Source organism: Rattus norvegicus, chromosome 4, assembly GCF_036323735.1.
Source record: "Rattus norvegicus strain BN/NHsdMcwi chromosome 4, GRCr8, whole genome shotgun sequence".
NCBI classification, from domain to species: domain Eukaryota; kingdom Metazoa; phylum Chordata; class Mammalia; order Rodentia; family Muridae; genus Rattus; species Rattus norvegicus.
The window spans coordinates 60,406,584-60,425,487 of record NC_086022.1 but is presented as its reverse complement, the minus strand read 5'-3'; the positions used below and the strand labels follow the sequence as shown (position 1 = coordinate 60,425,487).

Below are 18,904 nucleotides of genomic sequence, written 5' to 3'. Positions count from 1 at the left end.
AGTAAAAATGGCCATTTTACCAAAAGCAATCTACAGATTCAATGCAATCCCCATCAAAATACCAATCCAATTCTTCAAAGAGTTAGACAGAACAATTTGCAAATTCATCTGGAATAACAAAAAACCCAGGATAGCTAAAGCTATCCTCAACAATGAAAGGACTTCAGGGGGAATCACTATCCCTGAACTCAAGCAGTATTACAGAGCAATAGTGATAAAAACTGCATGGTATTGGTACAGAGACAGACAGATAGACCAATGGAATAGAATTGAAGACCCAGAAATGAACCCACACACCTATGGTCACTTGATTTTTGACAAAGGAGCCAAAACCATCCAATGGAAAAAAGATAACATTTTCAGCAAATGGTGCTGGTTCAACTGGAGGTCAACATGTAGAAGAATGCAGATCGATCCATGCTTATCACCCTGTACAAAGCTTAAGTCCAAGTGGATCAAGGACCTCCACATCAAAGCAGACACACTCAAACTAATAGAAGAAAAACTAGGGAAGCATCTGGAACACATGGGCACTGGAAAAAATTTCCTGAACAAAACACCAATGGCTTACGCTCTAAGATCAAGAATTGACAAATGGGATCTCATAAAACTGCAAAGCTTCTGTAAGGCAAAGGACACTGTGGTTAGGACAAAACGGCAACCAACAGATTGGGAAAAGATCTTTACCAATCCTACAACAGATAGAGGCCTTATATCCAAAATATACAAAGAACTCAAGAAGTTAGACCACAGGGAAACAAATAACCCTATTTAAAAATGGGGCTCAGAGCTAAACAAAGAATTCACAGCTGTGGAATGCTGAATGGCTGAGAAACACCTAAAGAAATGTTCAACATCTTTAGTCATAAGGGAAATGCAAATCAAAACAACCCTGAGATTTCACCTCACACCAGTGAGAATGGCTAAGATCAAAAACTCAGGGGACAACAGATGCTGGTGAGGATGTGGAGAAAGAGGAACACTCCTCCATTGTTGATGGGATTGCAAACTGGTACAACCATACTGGAAATCAGTCTGGAGGATCCTCAGAAAATTGGACATTGAACTGCCTGAGGATCCAGCTATACCTCTCTTGGGCATATACCCAAAAGATGCCCCAACATATAAAAAAGACACGTGCTCCACTATGTTCATTGCAGCCTTATTTATAATAACCAGAAGCTGGAAAGAACCCAGATGCCCTTCAACAGAGGAATGGATACAGAAAATGTGGTACATCTACACAATGGAATATTACTCAGCTATCAAAAACAACGACTTTATGAAATTCGTAGGCAAATGGCTGGAACTGGAAAATATCATCCTGAGTGAGCTAACCCAAACACAGAAAGACATACATGGTATGCACTCACTGATAAGTGGCTATTAGCCCAAATGCTTGAATTACCCTAAATGCCTAGAAGAAATGAAACTCAAGACAGATGATCAAAATGTGAATGCTTCACTCCTTCTTTAAATGAAGAAAAAGAATACCCTTGGCAGGGAAGGGAGAGGCAAAGATTAAAACAGAGACTGAAGGAACACCCATTCAGAGCCTGCCCCACATGTGGCCCATGCATATACAGCCATCCAATTAGACAAGATGGATGAAGCAAAGAAGTGCAGACCGACAGGAGCCGGATGTAGATCGCTCCTGAGAGACACAGCCAGAATACAGCAAATACAGAGGCGAATACCAGCAGCAAACCACTGAACTGAGAATAGGACCCCCGTTGAAGGAATCAGAGAAAGAACTGGAAGAGCTTGAAGGGGCTCGAGACCCCATATGTACAACAATGCCAAGCAACCAGAGCTTCCAGGGACTAAGCCACTACCTAAAGACTATACATGGACTGACCCTGGACTCTGACCTCATAGGTAGCAATGAATATCCTAGTAAGAGCACCAGTGGAAGGGGAAGCCCTGGGTCCTGCTAAGACTGAACCCCCAGTGAACTAGACTGTTGGGGGGAGGGGGACAATGGGGGGAGGGTGGGGAGGGGAACACCGATAAGAAAGGGGAGGGGGGAGGGGGATATTTGCCCGGAAACTGGGAAAGGGAATAACACTCGAAATGTATATAAGAAATACTCAAGTTAATAATAAAAAAAAATAAAATAAAATAAAAAAAAGTAAGTGTAAACCATTCTAGGAGTTACTGTTAGAAATTGAATAGAAATATTATATATAGTTATAAATATTTTTCATGATAATACCACAATATGGTACAAAAATTTCAGGAGAGATTGGCAAGCAGACAAGAGATATTTTATGCACATTAATATTCTTAAGTTTCATAGGTTAATTTTTTTAATCTAAGATAATATGGCAACCACCTAAAAGCCAAAGTTAAAATAGAAATCTTCCACATTTCAGAAAGCATAATACTTAGCAGAGCCTGGTAACTGTAGCTCTATTTGGTAAGGTAGGAAGTGGCTATAGAGAGGCCTACTAAAGTCATAGTAACATTAACTGAGGTAAAGCTTAGAACTCAGTCCCACCCTTGTACTGTAAGTGCTTGGTAGCTATGCAGAACGTACAGTTACTATAGTCAATGATAGAAAACATTCCCATCACCACAACAAAATCTTTTGGAGAGTATTGGCTTGTAAGGAACAAAGAAAATATTCAAAATAAAATTGGTGCACAAAACGATTTGATGCAGTTATCTCTAAATGTAGTCTTTTAAAAGAGGTACAGATTAGAGACAGCATACAGTCAGGTGCTGTGCACATATTGCCAATCTTAACACTTAGGAGGTGTAGGCAAGAGGATTGCAGATTCAAGGTCATCCTGGGTTGTATAGAAGAACCTGTCTCAAACACCCCAACAGCAGAAGTAATGGACAAAAAATAAAACCCCAACAAACTATGCTAGATATTGTGATGTAGGAAAAACACAAAGTAAAATCTGACTGTAGAAGAGTACAGAAAAACACAGAAGCCAGCTCTAAAATAAGCTTAGGCCATGCTGTTAATGCTAAGAAACTGGTTTCTGTGCAAAAACACTTTTTTTTTAATATCAGTATTTTCCGTTTTCTGCTTCATTGTGAACTAAACCACAAGCAAGTTGATTATTGACCAAATATAGTAGAAGTAGGCTTTTATCTCTACATTTCTGTCAAAACTAAAAATATAACAAATATATCCATGTAATTACTTAAGAACAGCTTTTTAAATTAAATTTTAAAATGCTCTAAGATTTTTTTCATATTACACTAAATATTCTAAGATTTTTTTCATGTTATCATTTTGTTTTAGGTATTATCACCATCATCATCATCATCATCATAAAAACCATACTTTTTTTAAAAATTGGATATTTTTTATTTACATTTCAAATGTTTTCCCGTTTCCCATCCATAAACCCCTTATCCCCCTCCCCTTTCTTCTATGAGGGTGTTCCCCCACCCATCCACCTATCCCTTCCCGCCTTCCCACCCTGACATTCCCCTACACTGGGGGATCCAGCCTTGGCAGGACCAAGGGATTCTCCTCCCATTGGTACCCAACAAGGCCATCCTCTGCTACATATGCAGCTGGCACCATGGGTCTGTCCATGTGTACTCTTTGGATGGTGGTTTAGTCCCTAGGAACTCTGGTTGGTTGGTATTGTTCTTCCTGTGGGGTTGCAAACCCCTTCAGCTCCTTCAATCCTTTCCCTAACTACTACATGGGAACCCTGTTCTCAGTGTTTGTCACACTCTGGCTGAGCCTCTCAGGAGACAGCTATATCAGGCTCCTGTCAGCATGCACTTCTTGGCATCAACAGTATTGTCTGGATTTGATGGCTGTGTGTCTATGGACTGGATGCCCAGGTGCAGCAGTCTCTGGATGGCCTTTCCTTCGGTTTCTGCTCCAAACTTTCTATATCTCCTGCTATGAATATTTTGTTTCCCCTTCTAAGAAGGACTGAAGCATCTGCACTTTGGTCGTCTTTCTTCTTGAGCTTCATGTGGTCTGTGCATTGTATCTTGGGTAATCCAAGCTGCAAAAATGTTTTGAATGAGACAAAAGAAGTACTTTTTGATCATGAAAAATGAGGACAGAGTGGTAGTGAATTATTTAATCGGTTAATAGGTAGTCAGAAGCCCAAAACACAGTAAATGCAAAGAGAAGCAAGTATTATCAATCTCATTATACAAAGAAGGTTTAAACATATGCAGATGATTCAATAGTATGTTTTATTATGATTAATATTTATAAAAATTACACCTTTATAATAGAAAAGTAACCTTTATATGTGTTTGTGGAATTATTTTAAAATATTCTGCATGCATTTAGGCCCTGAGAACATTTAAATTCAGAAAATTGAAATATAGGGGAAATTATATTTTCTTATTACAGTATAACAGGCTGTTTTGTTTTATTTTGTTTTGTTTAGAAAATAAAACAAAAGTCAATAATTAAAGCTGTGTTCAAAAAATTTCATAATCATTAGCCAATAAGCCACATAGTAGTTGAAGGTTTTCTATAGTTGACAATAGGACATAGTTTGTGGTTGTTCTTGAAAGTCCAGAGAATTAAGCATATGTATTACAGTATCAGAGAGAAGACACTCAGAAAAATATTCACACCCCAGAACTTCTCCAGCAAGCAGGTGCTGCTCCAGTTGCCTAATGAGTAGTGGGGTACACTCAGTGAACCATGCAATGCTCTGTGGCAGCCGAACCAGGCACAGCAGCAGCTTTTGACTCCAGACCTTATGTACCTAGGCATCGCCTGTTAATACCTTCAGGTCTGCCTAGTTCTGTCTGTGCTCTGCCTGTAGTTTAGAAACCTCGAGTCAGTTCTCTAGTCAGAAGTGGACAGCAGTGAGAGGGCTCTGGTTGCGGTAGTATTCATTGCTCTACCTGTAGTGTCCACTTTAGTGAGAAAAATCAGGAAGCCACATGAATAGGTGTTCTACTTGTAAAGTTAGGGAAAAATGCAAATAAACGGAAGAAAGAAATTAGTAATGATAAAGCAGAAACTATAAGAATGTAATGCAGAAAGCTGAACATAAGACAAAGAGCTATTTTTTAAAGGCCAAAATAAGCTTAATTCAGAAAAAGAGATACTGCACAACATTAGAACAAAGAAAAATAATGAGAAATATTAAAGAAGTAAAAAAAATTATGGAAATATTTTATAAACCTTGAAGCAAGTAAGTATGGGACATGTTTGAAACTGATGTTCTGCCAGGGTGGGAGGATACTCAGGAGAGCCCCTACCTGCTCAGAGGAGAAGGGGAAATGGGGGAGGATTGTGGTAGGGGGTTACTAGGAGGGGATTAATGAATGGATGTAAAGTGAATAAGAAATAAATAAATAAGAAAGTGACTTTCTACGACTATAAATTAACAAAATTGTCTCTAGAAGAGACAGAAAACATAAAATGGACCCTAACTGTAGAAATCAATTCTACTTAAAAGGGTGTTTCTTTGTTTGTATGAAACAAGGTCTCGCTGTGTAGTCCTGGTTGGCTGGTCTGGAATTCACTTTGTACATCAGGCTGGCCTTGAACTCAAGATCTGCCAAATACTAGGATTAAAGACATTTGCTACCACCTCCACTTTTACTTAAAACATTTATAAAAACCATATTGTAGCCACAGACATAGTATACTTTTCCAGTCCCAGCATTTGAGAGGCTGAGAAACAAAGATTGTGAATTTAAAGCTAGCCTGGACTATACAATGAGATTATAATAAGTTATAATATTTCATATCCACAGAATAGTATTTCATATTTCTAAAGGAAGCATCTTAAATTTTTAAATTAAATTTATCACAATAAAGTTTCATAACAATTTTTAAATATTTATGTATGTATTTATGTGTATGGGCATACTCATGTGATAGCACACTTAGGGAGGTCAGAGGACAACTTTCTGAAGTTGTCTCCTTCCACTATATGGTTCCCAGGCTTTGAACTTAGGTCACTCCTTATCAGTTCCTTAAAACACAGAATTCCCTCTATATAGTGTCTTGGTTAATATTTAAAAGCAGGTACCTGTCAAAATTCATGCCTTAAAAAAAAACATTGAGAAACAGAAAGAGGTGAAGAATGCTTTAGCAATTAAGGTATGTCATAAACTTAAGGCTAGGGATGTAGCCCAGTGGTACAGTGTGTTCAAGGTCCTAGCCTGATACTGTAAATGGTAGCATTGCAGTTAATCTAAAGCATTAAACAGGATCAAATGCTTAGTATTACCATTCTTTTTCTTTTTTTTTCTTTCTTTTTTTTTTTTTTTGGAGCTGGGGACCGAACCCAGGGCCTTGCGCTTACTAGGCAAGCGCTCTACCACTGAGCTAAATCCCCAACGTATTACCATTCTTTTAGAGCTTTAACTAATACAGTTACTTGGTAAGAAGAAATAGAAAATTGTTTTGAAAAGAAAGTACAAAGGATCTAAAATGATTCTTGTTTTATTATTAAATAAAGCAGGAAGGGTCAAAATCCAGAACTGAGCATTTTAATAAATCTTGCAGAAAAGCTTCCTTACTAGAAACCTCTCGTTAAGTGGTATTGAAAGCTTTGTAGGTGAAGAGAGATAATATTACATTACTTACCATCTTTCTAATATTTAGAAACTGTTTTTGTTAAATTAATTAATTTTATAATTAAAAAAAAGGTAAACTCTCAGTTTTTCATACTCTTTGCTCTAGCCATTCTATCAGAATGAGCCAGTTGTAGCCATTTTAGACTAAATGAGAAGAGCTGAGAAGAAGCAGGGAGTGTGAGCGCCAGTTTGGAAGTTGTGTAAATTCCCAGAGGACATGAGAAGGGAGGATGACAGGCTACCTAACCTTTTAAAAGTATGATGTGGAATCATCTAGCTCAGTTCATATGCATCTGCCTATTTCTAAAGCCTGCCGGAAAGAGGTCATTGATGTTTGCCGGTTTTAGAACCTGTGACTGAAAGGGAGATAAGAGGGAGTGAATGAGATTATTATTTGTTAATGTCATATAAAAAGTTTTTCTAGTCTGATAGCTTTTTAAAACTTGGGAACGTTTCAGCGTAGAGCTTTCTATAGCATTGCCGCCATCATCATCATCATCATCATCATCATCATCATCATCACCACCACCACCACCACCACCACCACCACCACCACCACCACCACCCCCCCACCCCCACCACCCCCACCACCATTATCTATTAAATGTATTTAAGACTGTATATTTTCATTTGTTTATGCGGTTTAGTTTTTCTTTTTTACTCTATTGGAATGTGCCTTCCATGAATCAAAAAAACTTGGTTATGTTTACTCTAATTATTAGGGCTTAACACTTACAGAATTCACTGCAAGTAGGTTTTGAACTAGTAGTGCCCATAAGGTCATTCTGAAGACAATTGGAAATTGGTTAGAAGTGGACAATGGGAAGAGAACATTTTGATTAATCATGCTAACTATTTGTCTTTCTTAAGTCTGACCAAGGACATGACTGGAAAGGAAGACGTGTACCGAGGCCCAGCCATCAGGGCTCTCTGCAGAATCACGGATGTAAGTTCCCTTTGTTTCAGCACGTTGCTAAGGAAACACTAGCTGTGGATTTATGTTTAGGTGTATCTCTGTGGGTCCCAATCTTCTCAAGGTTTATAACTTTTTTTGAGACAGAATCTTTAACTTGCTATCTAGCTCAGACCAGTCTTGAATTCACAATCTGTTTGCCTTAGCCTCCTGAGTGCTAGAATTAAAGGCATGTATCACCATACCTGGCTTACATTTTATAGTTTGATCCATTTATAAAATGGAAATTTTATAAATCTAGATCCTAGAAGAAATAATATAAACAGCTTAATTTACTTTTGCTATCTTATTATTTTGTTGTGGTTTTCTTTTGGGTGTTAAATTTTTAGTATAAGAATTAGCAAATTCTTTTTAATCTGAATATTGGGCCTAGTATGTTTATACATTTTTATCTGCCACCACCCTTCCAGGACAAAAAGCTTTTTCCATGTTAAAGTTTACAAGAACAATACTTCAGACAATTCCATGCTGAGGAATTGCTATAGTAGGATACTACACATTTAATTTCCTATGTCTCAAAATAATCAGAAATTATATTTGATGTGTAGGATTGTTTAAGATGTGTAACATGTATTTCTCATATAGAATCGTTTAAGCATCTTTGAAAAGGAGCATCCACTCTCATATAGGAATTTCTTTTTCTTTTCTATCTTTATTTTTATTTTATTTGCTCAGGCTGGCTTTGAACACACACAGAGAGACACATACACTCTCTGTTTGCACTCATGTGTGTGTTTGTGTGTAGCTTGTACTGGATTGTTTGAATTCTGCTCTCTAGAATATGATTACTATATATCATCTTCATACAAAATGGATATTTACGCAGAACATACACATGGCCAGTTTTGTACATTATTTTGTGGGCAGTAACTTTACATGAATGGTTTCTAACAACCTTTTCTTTTTAATGCTTTTAGGGAACAATGTTGCAAGCTATTGAAAGATACATGAAGCAGGCCATTGTGGATAAAGTTTCCAGTGTATCCAGTTCAGCACTGGTCTCTTCCTTAGTAAGTGATCCGGCAGCTTTTTGTTTCTTATGTGTGGTCTAGTGTCTAGTTTAAAAATAACTTATTACTGTTGTTCTCTTACAAGAGAATCAGTTAAAAATGCGTGTGTATCCTGTTACTTTATCCAACTGTATTCTATTTGGGAAAACACTCAGCAGTTATAATGGGCAGTAAAAACTTGAATGTTGGTGTTTAGAAGCTTTGGGGACTAAAGATACTTAGAAGGATAGGAGTAATGACGGTGGAGAAACAGGGGCTAGTTTTAAGTTCCTCCTCTGTGCTCTTATGTTTACCTCCAACATCTTGTTCTCAGCTTCCCTTCATTTCTAGTATCCATCTGTGTCCTTTAAAGTCTTCCTTATTACCTCTGAATTTCAAGAAGTGTTGGGGATTTAGCTCAGTGGTAAGGCACTGGGTTTGGTCCCCAGCTCTGAGAAAAAGAAAAGAAAAAAAAAAAGAAAGAAAAAGAAGTGATCTTTTGTTTCAGTAATAGCTTTTCCTTCACCTTTCATCAAAACAAAAATGTATTATTTTTTAAGTTATTTTATGTTTGTGAGTACACTGTAGCTGTCTTCAGGCACACCAGAAGAGGGCATCAAATCCCATTACAGATGGTTGTGAGCCACCATGTGGTTGCTGGGAACTGAACTCAGGACCTCTGGAAGAGCAGTCAGTGCTCTTAACTGCTGAACCATCTCTCTTGCTCCCAAAAAATATATTCTTTAAAAATCTTAACACATTGCATTTGATTAAAGTCAGTTAATAAGGGACTAGGGATTGCTTGGTTAGTGAAACGCTTGCTAGTAAACATAAGGACATAGTCTCAGAACCTACATAAAAAAAACTTGTATGGTGACATGTAATCCCAGCTCCGGGGAGGTGGGGACAGGCAGATTCCTGTAGCTCACCAGCCAGTCAGCCTAGACAATTGTCAGGCCCCAGATCCCAGTGAGAGATTGTGCTTCAAAAACAAGCTTGACCCCTATCCTCTACACACACCCCCACCTCCATGAACAGACATACTTACCCACACATCCATACAAATCATTAGAGCAGACTGCCTGATTCTAGAATGTCATGGAACAGGTTTTAGATCAAGGAGCATGTTGTACTGTTTCTTCTTCAGGGGAATTTCCTGAAGTCAAGCTAATGTTAACGTTCCTTAAGAGCCATTTTATTTAATGCTTCTCTTCTTCCCCTTTCGTGGCTTTCTTTTCCTTGTCTCTTTCAGCTCACGAATGTGTAGGTTTCTATTACTTTGCAAAGAGATGTTAAAGAAGAAAACTTCAGTTTATAGTTGCCTTAGAGTAGAGACAATGTAGACTTAAAAAGCAGCAGTATTTTCTGTGTTTGGGAAATATCTTTAGTAATTTTTGCAAGAAATTTAACTTGCATTTCTAGTGTCTAGTGATCATGCATTATATATTCTCCCATTTTAATTTAGCATATGATGAAGATAAGCTATGATGTGGTTAAACGATGGATAAATGAAGCCCAAGAAGCTGCATCAAGTGACAATATCATGGTGCAGGTACTGTCTTTGATATAATTTTATGTGTCAGGAGAAAGTATTGATTATCCAGCAGTAAAGGCTAATTTTTAACATATTAATCCACTTATAAGTATATACTATCAAGTAGGCAGCATACAAAGTTTTATTATTTCTATTGGTTTTCTGTTTGGTAGAAGATAAGTGACCTCCAGTAGGAATGTTCAAGAAAAATTCCCTTTACAGTAGTAGATAGAAATGCTTATTCCAGAGGGATTCACAGTGCATTTTGGCCTTTTATTTGAAAGATAATTTATGTAAAAGGAAACTGTTTCTTATGCCTTGTTAGTAGTGTAAAAACATCAGCCATTTTTGCTATACAAAAATATTGAAATCTTTTAGAAAGAGCTTATGATATTTATTAAGCTATTATCTAAAGGAATATTATCAAAAGTCTAACTGGTAGTTTTATGTGAAATCTCTGTCTTTGAAAAAGTATTAATGTTTATATTTTCTTACATTAGCATATTTAATAATGTGAAACAGTCACTTCCTCTTGAGACACCTATTGGTCTAAGTCTGCCAGTGTACTATCATACAAGTGTCATGGTGATGGTACTCTCCTCTCCTTTTATTAAGCTGGCGACACTTGTAGGAATGTACTTGTAGTCCCAGCACTCAGGAGCCTGAGGTGGGAGAATCACCTGAGCCCATGAGTTTGAAACATAGGAAAACCCCGTCTCTGTGGAAGTTAGATCTGAGGGTGTGAGCCATTGTTAAACCCACTAGATCTGCTTTTAGGTTGTATGCAACTCCTTTCTTACTGGCTGCTCTGAATTTACAACTTCTGGAGTACATTACACACTCTCTCTTTTTTTCTTAGTGATTCTGGTGTTTAGTTTCATATAAAAAAAGATACTGTATTTTGTCTTTTTTACTTGTATATCTTTTTTGAAAACAATCTTTTGTCTAGTTCCATGCAGTTGTCTTGCCTGTAGGTGTCTTGCTGTCTCCCTAAGCTCATGTTGCACTCTTTCTTGTTCTTAGTACCATGCATTGGGAGTGCTCTATCACCTCCGGAAGAATGATCGGCTTGCTGTCTCCAAGATGCTAAATAAGTTTACCAAGTCTGGTCTCAAATCACAGTTTGCATACTGTATGCTGATTCGGATTGCTAGTCGCTTACTGAAAGAAAGCGAGGATGGGTAAGTATCCTAAACTGAGTTGGTTGCTATTTACAAGTTAATATTTCCTTAGAATTTATTTTATTTATGAATATTTTAGGGTAGCACTGACTTTACAGATCAGTTTAATAATTTCCAAATTACAAAGAAATTGGCTTGACAGCTGAGCATGGTGGTGCCTGCTTTAATCCCAGCACTCGGGAGGCAGAGGCAGGTGGATCTCTTGAGTTTGAAGCTAACCTGGTCTATAGAATGAGTTCCAGGACAGTCAGAGCTATGCAGAAACCCTATCTCAAACAAACAAATAAAAAGAAAAAGAAATTGAGGATTCTAAGTAACACAGTATTTTTTTTTACCTTTATATATGCTCATATATGGAGTGATTACTAATAATATATTTATGAACTGATACCAGAGGTAAAATGTGTAGGTCCTAAGTTATATATAGATAATCGAATATGATAATCAGGAGGGACATTAAAAATCATCTTGTATAAGAGAAAATATTGAAATGCTAAATTGAGTAATTTGCCCAAGGGCTGGAGAGATGGCTCAGCCGTTAAAGGCTAGGCTCACAACCAAAAATATAAGAGTAATTTGCCCAAGATCACTGTGTAAGTGTGAGTTATAGGTGAACTTCCCAGCAATACCTTAGCAGTCCTAGAGGCTAGAAGGAGGCAGGAAGAGGATAGGGATCTTTCAAGGTATAATAAACTTGGAGCAAATAAGAAGCGTCCTCGCCCTAAATGGCTTATGGCTTTCCCTTTTTAATTTATAGACAGTATCTCTCCAGGTTGGCCTTTCTTGCCTCAGCCTCCCAAGTGCTGGGATTGCAGATATGCACTACTACTTGGCCAGTTGTGGTTTAATTTTAAAATAGATTTCTCATTGGATCTGGAAAACTGAAGAGTTAACACCAAGATCTCTAGACTAGTTGAGTACCAAATACTACCAAGAAAGGGAGATTAATCTGTCCTTCAGTTCAGTTATGAATATCAGAATGCTGAATTTGTTTAAAATTAAAACAGAGCTGAACACTAGGTTAGCTACTGGTTTCTCATAACAGAAAGAACTTGCTATTTTCTTGTTTTAAGTATTGTTTGTCTGTACTATACTTTTATAAGAAGTGTTTAAGCAGACAGTCAAAAAAGTCAGAGACAAGAAGAACATGACTTTAATGAAGAAAAAAGTATTAGTAGAAACAGACTTACTGATGTTGGAGTAGGTTAACAGTGACTTTAGCAACAGTTTCACCATAGGATACCTTTTCTAATTATGGTAGTTGTATTTTTTTCATGGAAGTGCTTTTTGATAGTTGAGTCTGACTTTTCAGCTTTTAGAACTTTTGAAACCAGGTCTAGTAATCTGATGGTTTCTCATTCTTTTAACTAGAATGGTTATGCTTTTAGATGTGTTATGCATGGCTAGAATTTTGTCCTGGGGGTAAATAGCTTTTGTTAAACAACAAAACATCTTGATTTTAACACATCTCTGAACTTTGTTTCCTTAACTGTGAAGTAATTCATCTGTCAGAATTATTGTAATGATTTAAGTCATATCCATCAACAGTAAAATGAGAAATTACTAGAGAACAAAAGTATTAATAGTAATTTTACATACAAACCTTTTGTAACCACCTAAACACCAAGTTGATAGTTTTATGTGGCAGTGATTCTTCAAACATCTGACACTACAAGCATCTGGCTACAGATATGTCAGGGTAAACAGGTACTGCCCACTCTTACCATATTACCCTTCTGTTGTGTGATAGAACTTTCCTTGGTGAGACACAATACACATATATACTCCCCGCAGATAAGGAGTTCATGGCAAACCAAAGTACACATACCACCAAAGTCCCAGGTCGGTTGGTGAACAAATGAGTTTTATAGGACTATGAGCAGGGAGATTACTTACAGGACAAGGAATGACTCAAAGCTGCATTCTTAGGCCCACCTCAGTGTGGGTGACAGCTCACAAAAGCTGGAAACCTAAAGTACGCTACACAGGCTGCAGTCAGCTCAACAGATTGGAGAGTGTCCTTTTCATGTGACTCTGGTCTAAACCTCTTCTAGACAGCTCTGCTGGCTTCTGCTGCTCTCAGGCAGCTGGTTGGTCTCAGAATCCTCTGAGGGTCTTCTCTATAGCTCAGATTGTCTGAATCTTGGCAGCTCTGTTCCCATTACTTAATCTGGGAGGGAGAGGTCCTTGAGAACCTGGTCAGTTTCAGGGACTTCCTAAAGCTCTTTTGAGTTGTTTACCTTTCTGCTCAAGCTATTTCCCTGCAGGATAAATTGCTTCAATATTGGAGGAGATTGTTGTACAACATTCCACCTCTTCCTTTCCATTCCCTCTTCCACAGTGATTTCTGAACCTTGGAGAGGGTGTCTCAGTTAGGGTTTCTACTACTGTGAAGAGACGCCATGACCACAGCAACTTTTATAAAGGAAAATATTTAATTTAGGACTGGCTTACAGCTCAGAGGTTTAGTCCAATTTTGTCATAGTAGGAAACATGGTGGCATGCACACAGACATGGTGCTGGAAAAGTAGCTGAGAGTTCTACATCTTGATCCACAGACAGCAGAAGTAAAAGTGACACTAGGCCTAGTTTGAACAACTGAGACCTCAAAACCCACACTTCCTCTAACAAGACCACATTTCCCAGTAGTGCCACCCACTATGGGCCAAGTATTCAAACACATGAGTGTGTGTGGGCCACCTTTTCAAACCGTCACAGGGTGAGTATATAGTTTTACTATGGCTGAGAAATAGGCCACCGTGCCATGGTTACTTGCTCTCAGAAGGTTCAGCAGTGGTTATGAATTGAGGCTGACAACAGCAGTGATCTGTGGGCATAAACACACATTTAGAAGGCAGTTTGATGGGCACATCATATCCATCTAGAAAAACAATACAACTAGCTTCCTCACTGGTACCTCCTCAGCCATAGGAGGAGGCTTACAGTATCAGATATGAATTCTCTCTTCTGGAGTGGGCCTTGAATCTATTTGGAAGGCTGTTGTTCTAACCCACAACAGCCAAGCCACTATTGTACAAGTAGGTACATCCTGCCTAGCATATTGTATTGCAGCTCCTAGGGTCTGAGCTAGGCAGGAGTGTCTAGCCTCTTCTGGCACTGAGAGCCAGTCATCAGGGTGGGGGCTTCCAGTTCCATCTCAGCTTAATTTTTCCGTTACTTCAGTCAGAACATGTCCATGTGGTATCTTCAGCATCAGGGTGTTATCTAGTTCTGGCATACAATCCACAGCAATAGCAATAGCCTTTATGGTTTATGGGGCCTCAAGGGCCTCCCTGGCCAGCAATTTACAAAGAGGTAGTTGACCCTTGGCACTGAGGTTTTTATTCAGTAACCTTATAGCTTTGGGGAATATCCATTTTTTGTTCATGTAGGGTGCCTTTTGGCTCCTTTCCTTTCAATTAACCCAGCCCTGGTTACAGTTGTAAGGTAGTTAGAAGTACCGTTGTATCTGGTTGTCTCTCCACTGGCTTTCCAAATCCACAAAACACTCAGAGGTTAGCATTATCTTGCCTATAAAACAAAATCTTTTCCAGAGGGTGGGCGAGACAAGGCAACATGCGGAACCACCATCCCCTAACAAATAGTGGAATACAAAGATAGCATCAGTAAAGTACCATCAAAGTACTTTGTCATCTGAGCAAGTGTCAGCTGACCCCAGAAATGTGCACCTAAGACAGTCTAAAGGAGAACATAAGCAGGGTCTAATACATCATGGAAAAGTTCTATCCATTTGTGTCATTTGCTTCCTCCACAGATCAAAGCTGGGTACAAAGCATAGATAGGAGGTGCTAACTTAAGTAGTTCTCTGTAATCCTCAGACCTTTTCTCTAAGCTGTTACATTTATATTTCCTGTAGCTCTTCCACTAAGCCTCCCTACATTTCTTTATACATGATAAACTCAGCAGGCCTGACTTAATCTGCTTAGATTGGGCCTGCTTAACCCAAGGCCAAAGGGGAATGAGGCTTTGCTCTCCCCTGCTGTACCTGCTGGCTTCCTGGGTCAGATGTAACTGTAGCTGTTGGCTTCCCATTTACAACACCTACCTAGCTATTGGGGAAGTTCCCAAATGAGCAGACCATCTTCATTCCTTGCACAACCTTTTGACCCAGGGGAAACGTACTCTTCTCAGTCTGCAGTTATGATTACACACCCATGGAACAGGCTTGATCACTTTATCTGTATCGTTATGTCTTCTGTGAACGGCTCCTGAGGCTTTAAAGTCTAGCAGCTCCTTAACCACAGTTTGGCTTTTTATCAGTTCTTTAGAATCCCCAGCTTGACATAATCCTGCCACATTTGTCTCTGAGTAACCCAGGCAGACCTCTTCTTCTGCTTTACCGTTTTTTTCTCTCCTTCTAGGCTGCTATCTCATATTATGGACAGTCTTTAGATACTGGTCTACGTCTCTGAGATCTTCAAAAGCCTTTCCTACTTTATAAAGATTTTGTACCACGCCAAAGGGCCAGGAAAGTCACTAAAGTTCCATACCAATCTCAAGGGCCCTACTGGATCAGTCTATTCTTTTAACTCCTCTGGGAATGTAGTTCTGTTTGGTCCAGTGAACTCGGGTTCAAACACAGTCTCCTTATTCCTAGTTCCTTCATTGTGCCTTCCCCTCCTCTATGGTCTTTCAGTTCTGATACTTATGAGGACATGGATAGAGATGACCAGGTTTTTCTACAGGCTCGGATAAGCCAGTTCATGTGGCACTGACTGCCCTCATAGTGTACAGGTTATGCAGCCTTAGCCTTAAGAGGCTACGTAGTTACGTGACTCAGTTTTTCTACCTCCACAGCAATCACACTGATCCCATATGCTCCCATGTCTCACAGCCTCAGAAATCATGCTGTGACGTGTTCTTTCATAGCTTGTTAAAAGTCTTTCCAAATTCTAGAAGTTCATGTACTGAGTATTTCCTGAGAACCCTAGTTTCTTTTTTTTAATTGGATTTTTTAATTTATTTACATTTCAAATGTTATCCCCTTTTCCAGTTTCCCGTCCATAACCCCCCTATCCTATTTCCCCTCCCCCTTTTCTATAAGGGTGTTTCTCCTCCCCATCCACCCACCGCTTCCCGCCTCCCGCCCTGACATTCCCCTACGCTGGGGGATCCAGCCTTGGCAGGACCAAGGGCTTCTCCTCCCATTGGTGCCCAACAATGCCATCCTCTGCTACATATGCAGCTGGAGCCATGGGTCTGTCCATGTGTACTCTTTGGATAGTGGTTTGTCCCTGGGAGCTCTGGTTGATTGGTATTGTTCTTCCTATGGGTTGCAAACCCCTTCAGCTTCTTCAATCCTTTCCCTAACCACTCCATTGGGGACCCCCTTCTCAGTGTTTGTCACGCTCTGGCTGAGCCTCTCAGGAGACAGCTATATCAGGTTCCTGCCAGCGTGCACCTCTTGGCATCCCCATAGTGACTGGGTTTGGTGGCTATATGTAAATTCATAGACAAATGGATGGAACTAGAAGATATCCAGTGTGAGGTAACCTAATGAAAACACACACACACACACACACACACACACACACACACACGCTATGCACTTACTGATAAGTGGATATTAGCCCAAAAGCTGGGATTACCCAAGATACAATCCACAGACTACATGAAGCTCAAGAAGGACGAACAGAGTGCAGATGCTTTAGTCCTTCTTAGAAGGGGGAACAAAAATATTTGTAGAAGGAGATAGAGAGACAAAGTTTGCAGCAGAGACTGAAGGAGTGACCATTCAGAAAACCCTAGTTCCTTGTACATCACCATTGTACTGTCCCATCTTTATGTTGGATTACAGAATTCCCTTCTTTTCCAGTTAAAGGTCAGATCCTTGAGGATTCTTCTCTTGCTTTTACCATGTTCTCTTCTTCCTCACTTTCTGAATATTCCCATGAGTCCAGGTTCTTAGATCCCACAAAGGACTTTCAAGCATGGCTCTAACTTGTATTCTTTCCTTCTTGTCCCCAAGCCTTAAGCGGCAAGCTAACATCTTCATCTTAATCTTCCAGTTTATTTAATTGTCCAATCAGAGGCTAACATGGAGGATGCTAGCTTTATCTCCCTTTCTTGTTGTAATTGCTTCTTTACACAAACAAGTTCCTGCTTTACACAACTTCCTATTTTGCCTGTCTCAGCCTCAGATGCACATTTAATCAGACACAACAGAGGCCAGGCAACTTCAGCTGCTGTGTACTGACAGTCTCAATTCTTGCGTGTTACTCTCCAAGACTATAAAATTTCCTCTAAATCTTAAACTGTTTCCAGGGCATCTTTGTATTTGGGTGGCATACCCCATCCATCAAGCAGACACAGACCACATAGACTCCGTACCACATAGACCAAGACTACCGCCCTAAGATTCCTCCCACAGGCATTCCTAAGTCTGATGGCTTAGCCATAGACATGTCTCACTATCCATGGCAAGAACCATGCAACTACTGCCATAGCACAAAGACACAGAAACATATACCATATAGAATTTCCTCTGGGGATGCTCCTCCCTCAGGGTTCTCAGCCTCAGTTGCATGGCTCTCTACCTATAAGCAGACCCATTTACTCACTTCACCCCATCTCTTTCCTTCTATCATGTCCCTGCTCAGGCCCTAATTATGTTGTTTGACAAATCTTTTCCTGGGGAGATGGAACACAAACATGTACTCACCCAGATAGGGAATTCATAACAGACCATAATGTGGACGCCACCAAAGTGCAGTTTGGAGAGGCAATGAGTTATTGGGTTTACTTACAGGAATATGGTTGGGAGCTTACTTCTAGGAGCAGAAATGACTCAAAGACAGCTGTATCATCAAAGTCTTTCCTAATCCATTTATTCCAGGACTGAAGGACACTGTCTCAAAAACAAAAAACAAACAAACAAAAATCCACAAATGGCATTTGGTGAATGATTTCTAATGTTTTCTGGCTGCATACATGAACATATCTCCTCCCTTTTCTCAATAATTATAAAAAATTTTAAAGATAAGTGCACAAAATGTATAAATGGGTAAGAAATTTCACAAATTAGAAGAGACTTGAAAAAATTGAATTAAAATACAATATCAGAAATAAAAAAAATTATTTGAAGGGCTCAGTAGTAAGTTGATTACTATTAATTACTAGAAAAAGAGATTAGAGAACTTGAAGATACTCAGTGGAAATTACCAAAGCTGAAATATAAGAAGAAAATAAAGGAAAAAATAAATAGAAAACTTGAAGCCTAGGGAAAAACATCCTAGTCTAATGTATCTATTGTGTGACTCAGAAAAAGAGAAAAGGGAATGGGGCATTTTGACGAGATGAACGTCAACTGCCGATACAAGGAGGCTAGTGAGCACAGGTGGATGAGTAAGTGTGAACCACATCCAGCCCTGTGTCTCATGGAGCTAGAAAGCCAGGAAGAAAGCAACCGAAGAAAGCACAGCATATTAGAGTCAAGGAGACAGAAGTAAAAATAATGGTTGCTGTGATAGTTCATTATCATTGTCAGCTTGATTGGACTTAGTCACCTAGGGTACACCCTCTGGATATGTCTGTGAGGTTGTTTCTAAAGAGAATGAACTCTGTGGAAGAAAGATCTGGCCTGAGTGTGGGCTCGGGTTCCCAGTTGCCAAAAAAAAAAAAAAAAAAAAAAAAAGGTAAGAGAATGTGAGCTGATATCAGCATTGCT

General features: G+C 39.1%; 1 protein-coding gene across 1 annotated transcript in view; it reads left to right on the top strand.

Annotated features, from left to right (window-relative positions):
* Copg2 (COPI coat complex subunit gamma 2) overlaps positions 1-18,904 on the top strand; it is a 135,499-nt gene that overhangs the window by 43,466 nt on the left and 73,129 nt on the right. The window contains exons 6-9 of the mRNA NM_001106929.2: positions 7,411-7,486; positions 8,431-8,523; positions 9,968-10,054; positions 11,060-11,217. Of these exons, the coding sequence (NP_001100399.1) occupies positions 7,411-7,486; positions 8,431-8,523; positions 9,968-10,054; positions 11,060-11,217 (414 nt within the window). The remainder of the gene's footprint in view (positions 1-7,410; positions 7,487-8,430; positions 8,524-9,967; positions 10,055-11,059; positions 11,218-18,904) is intronic.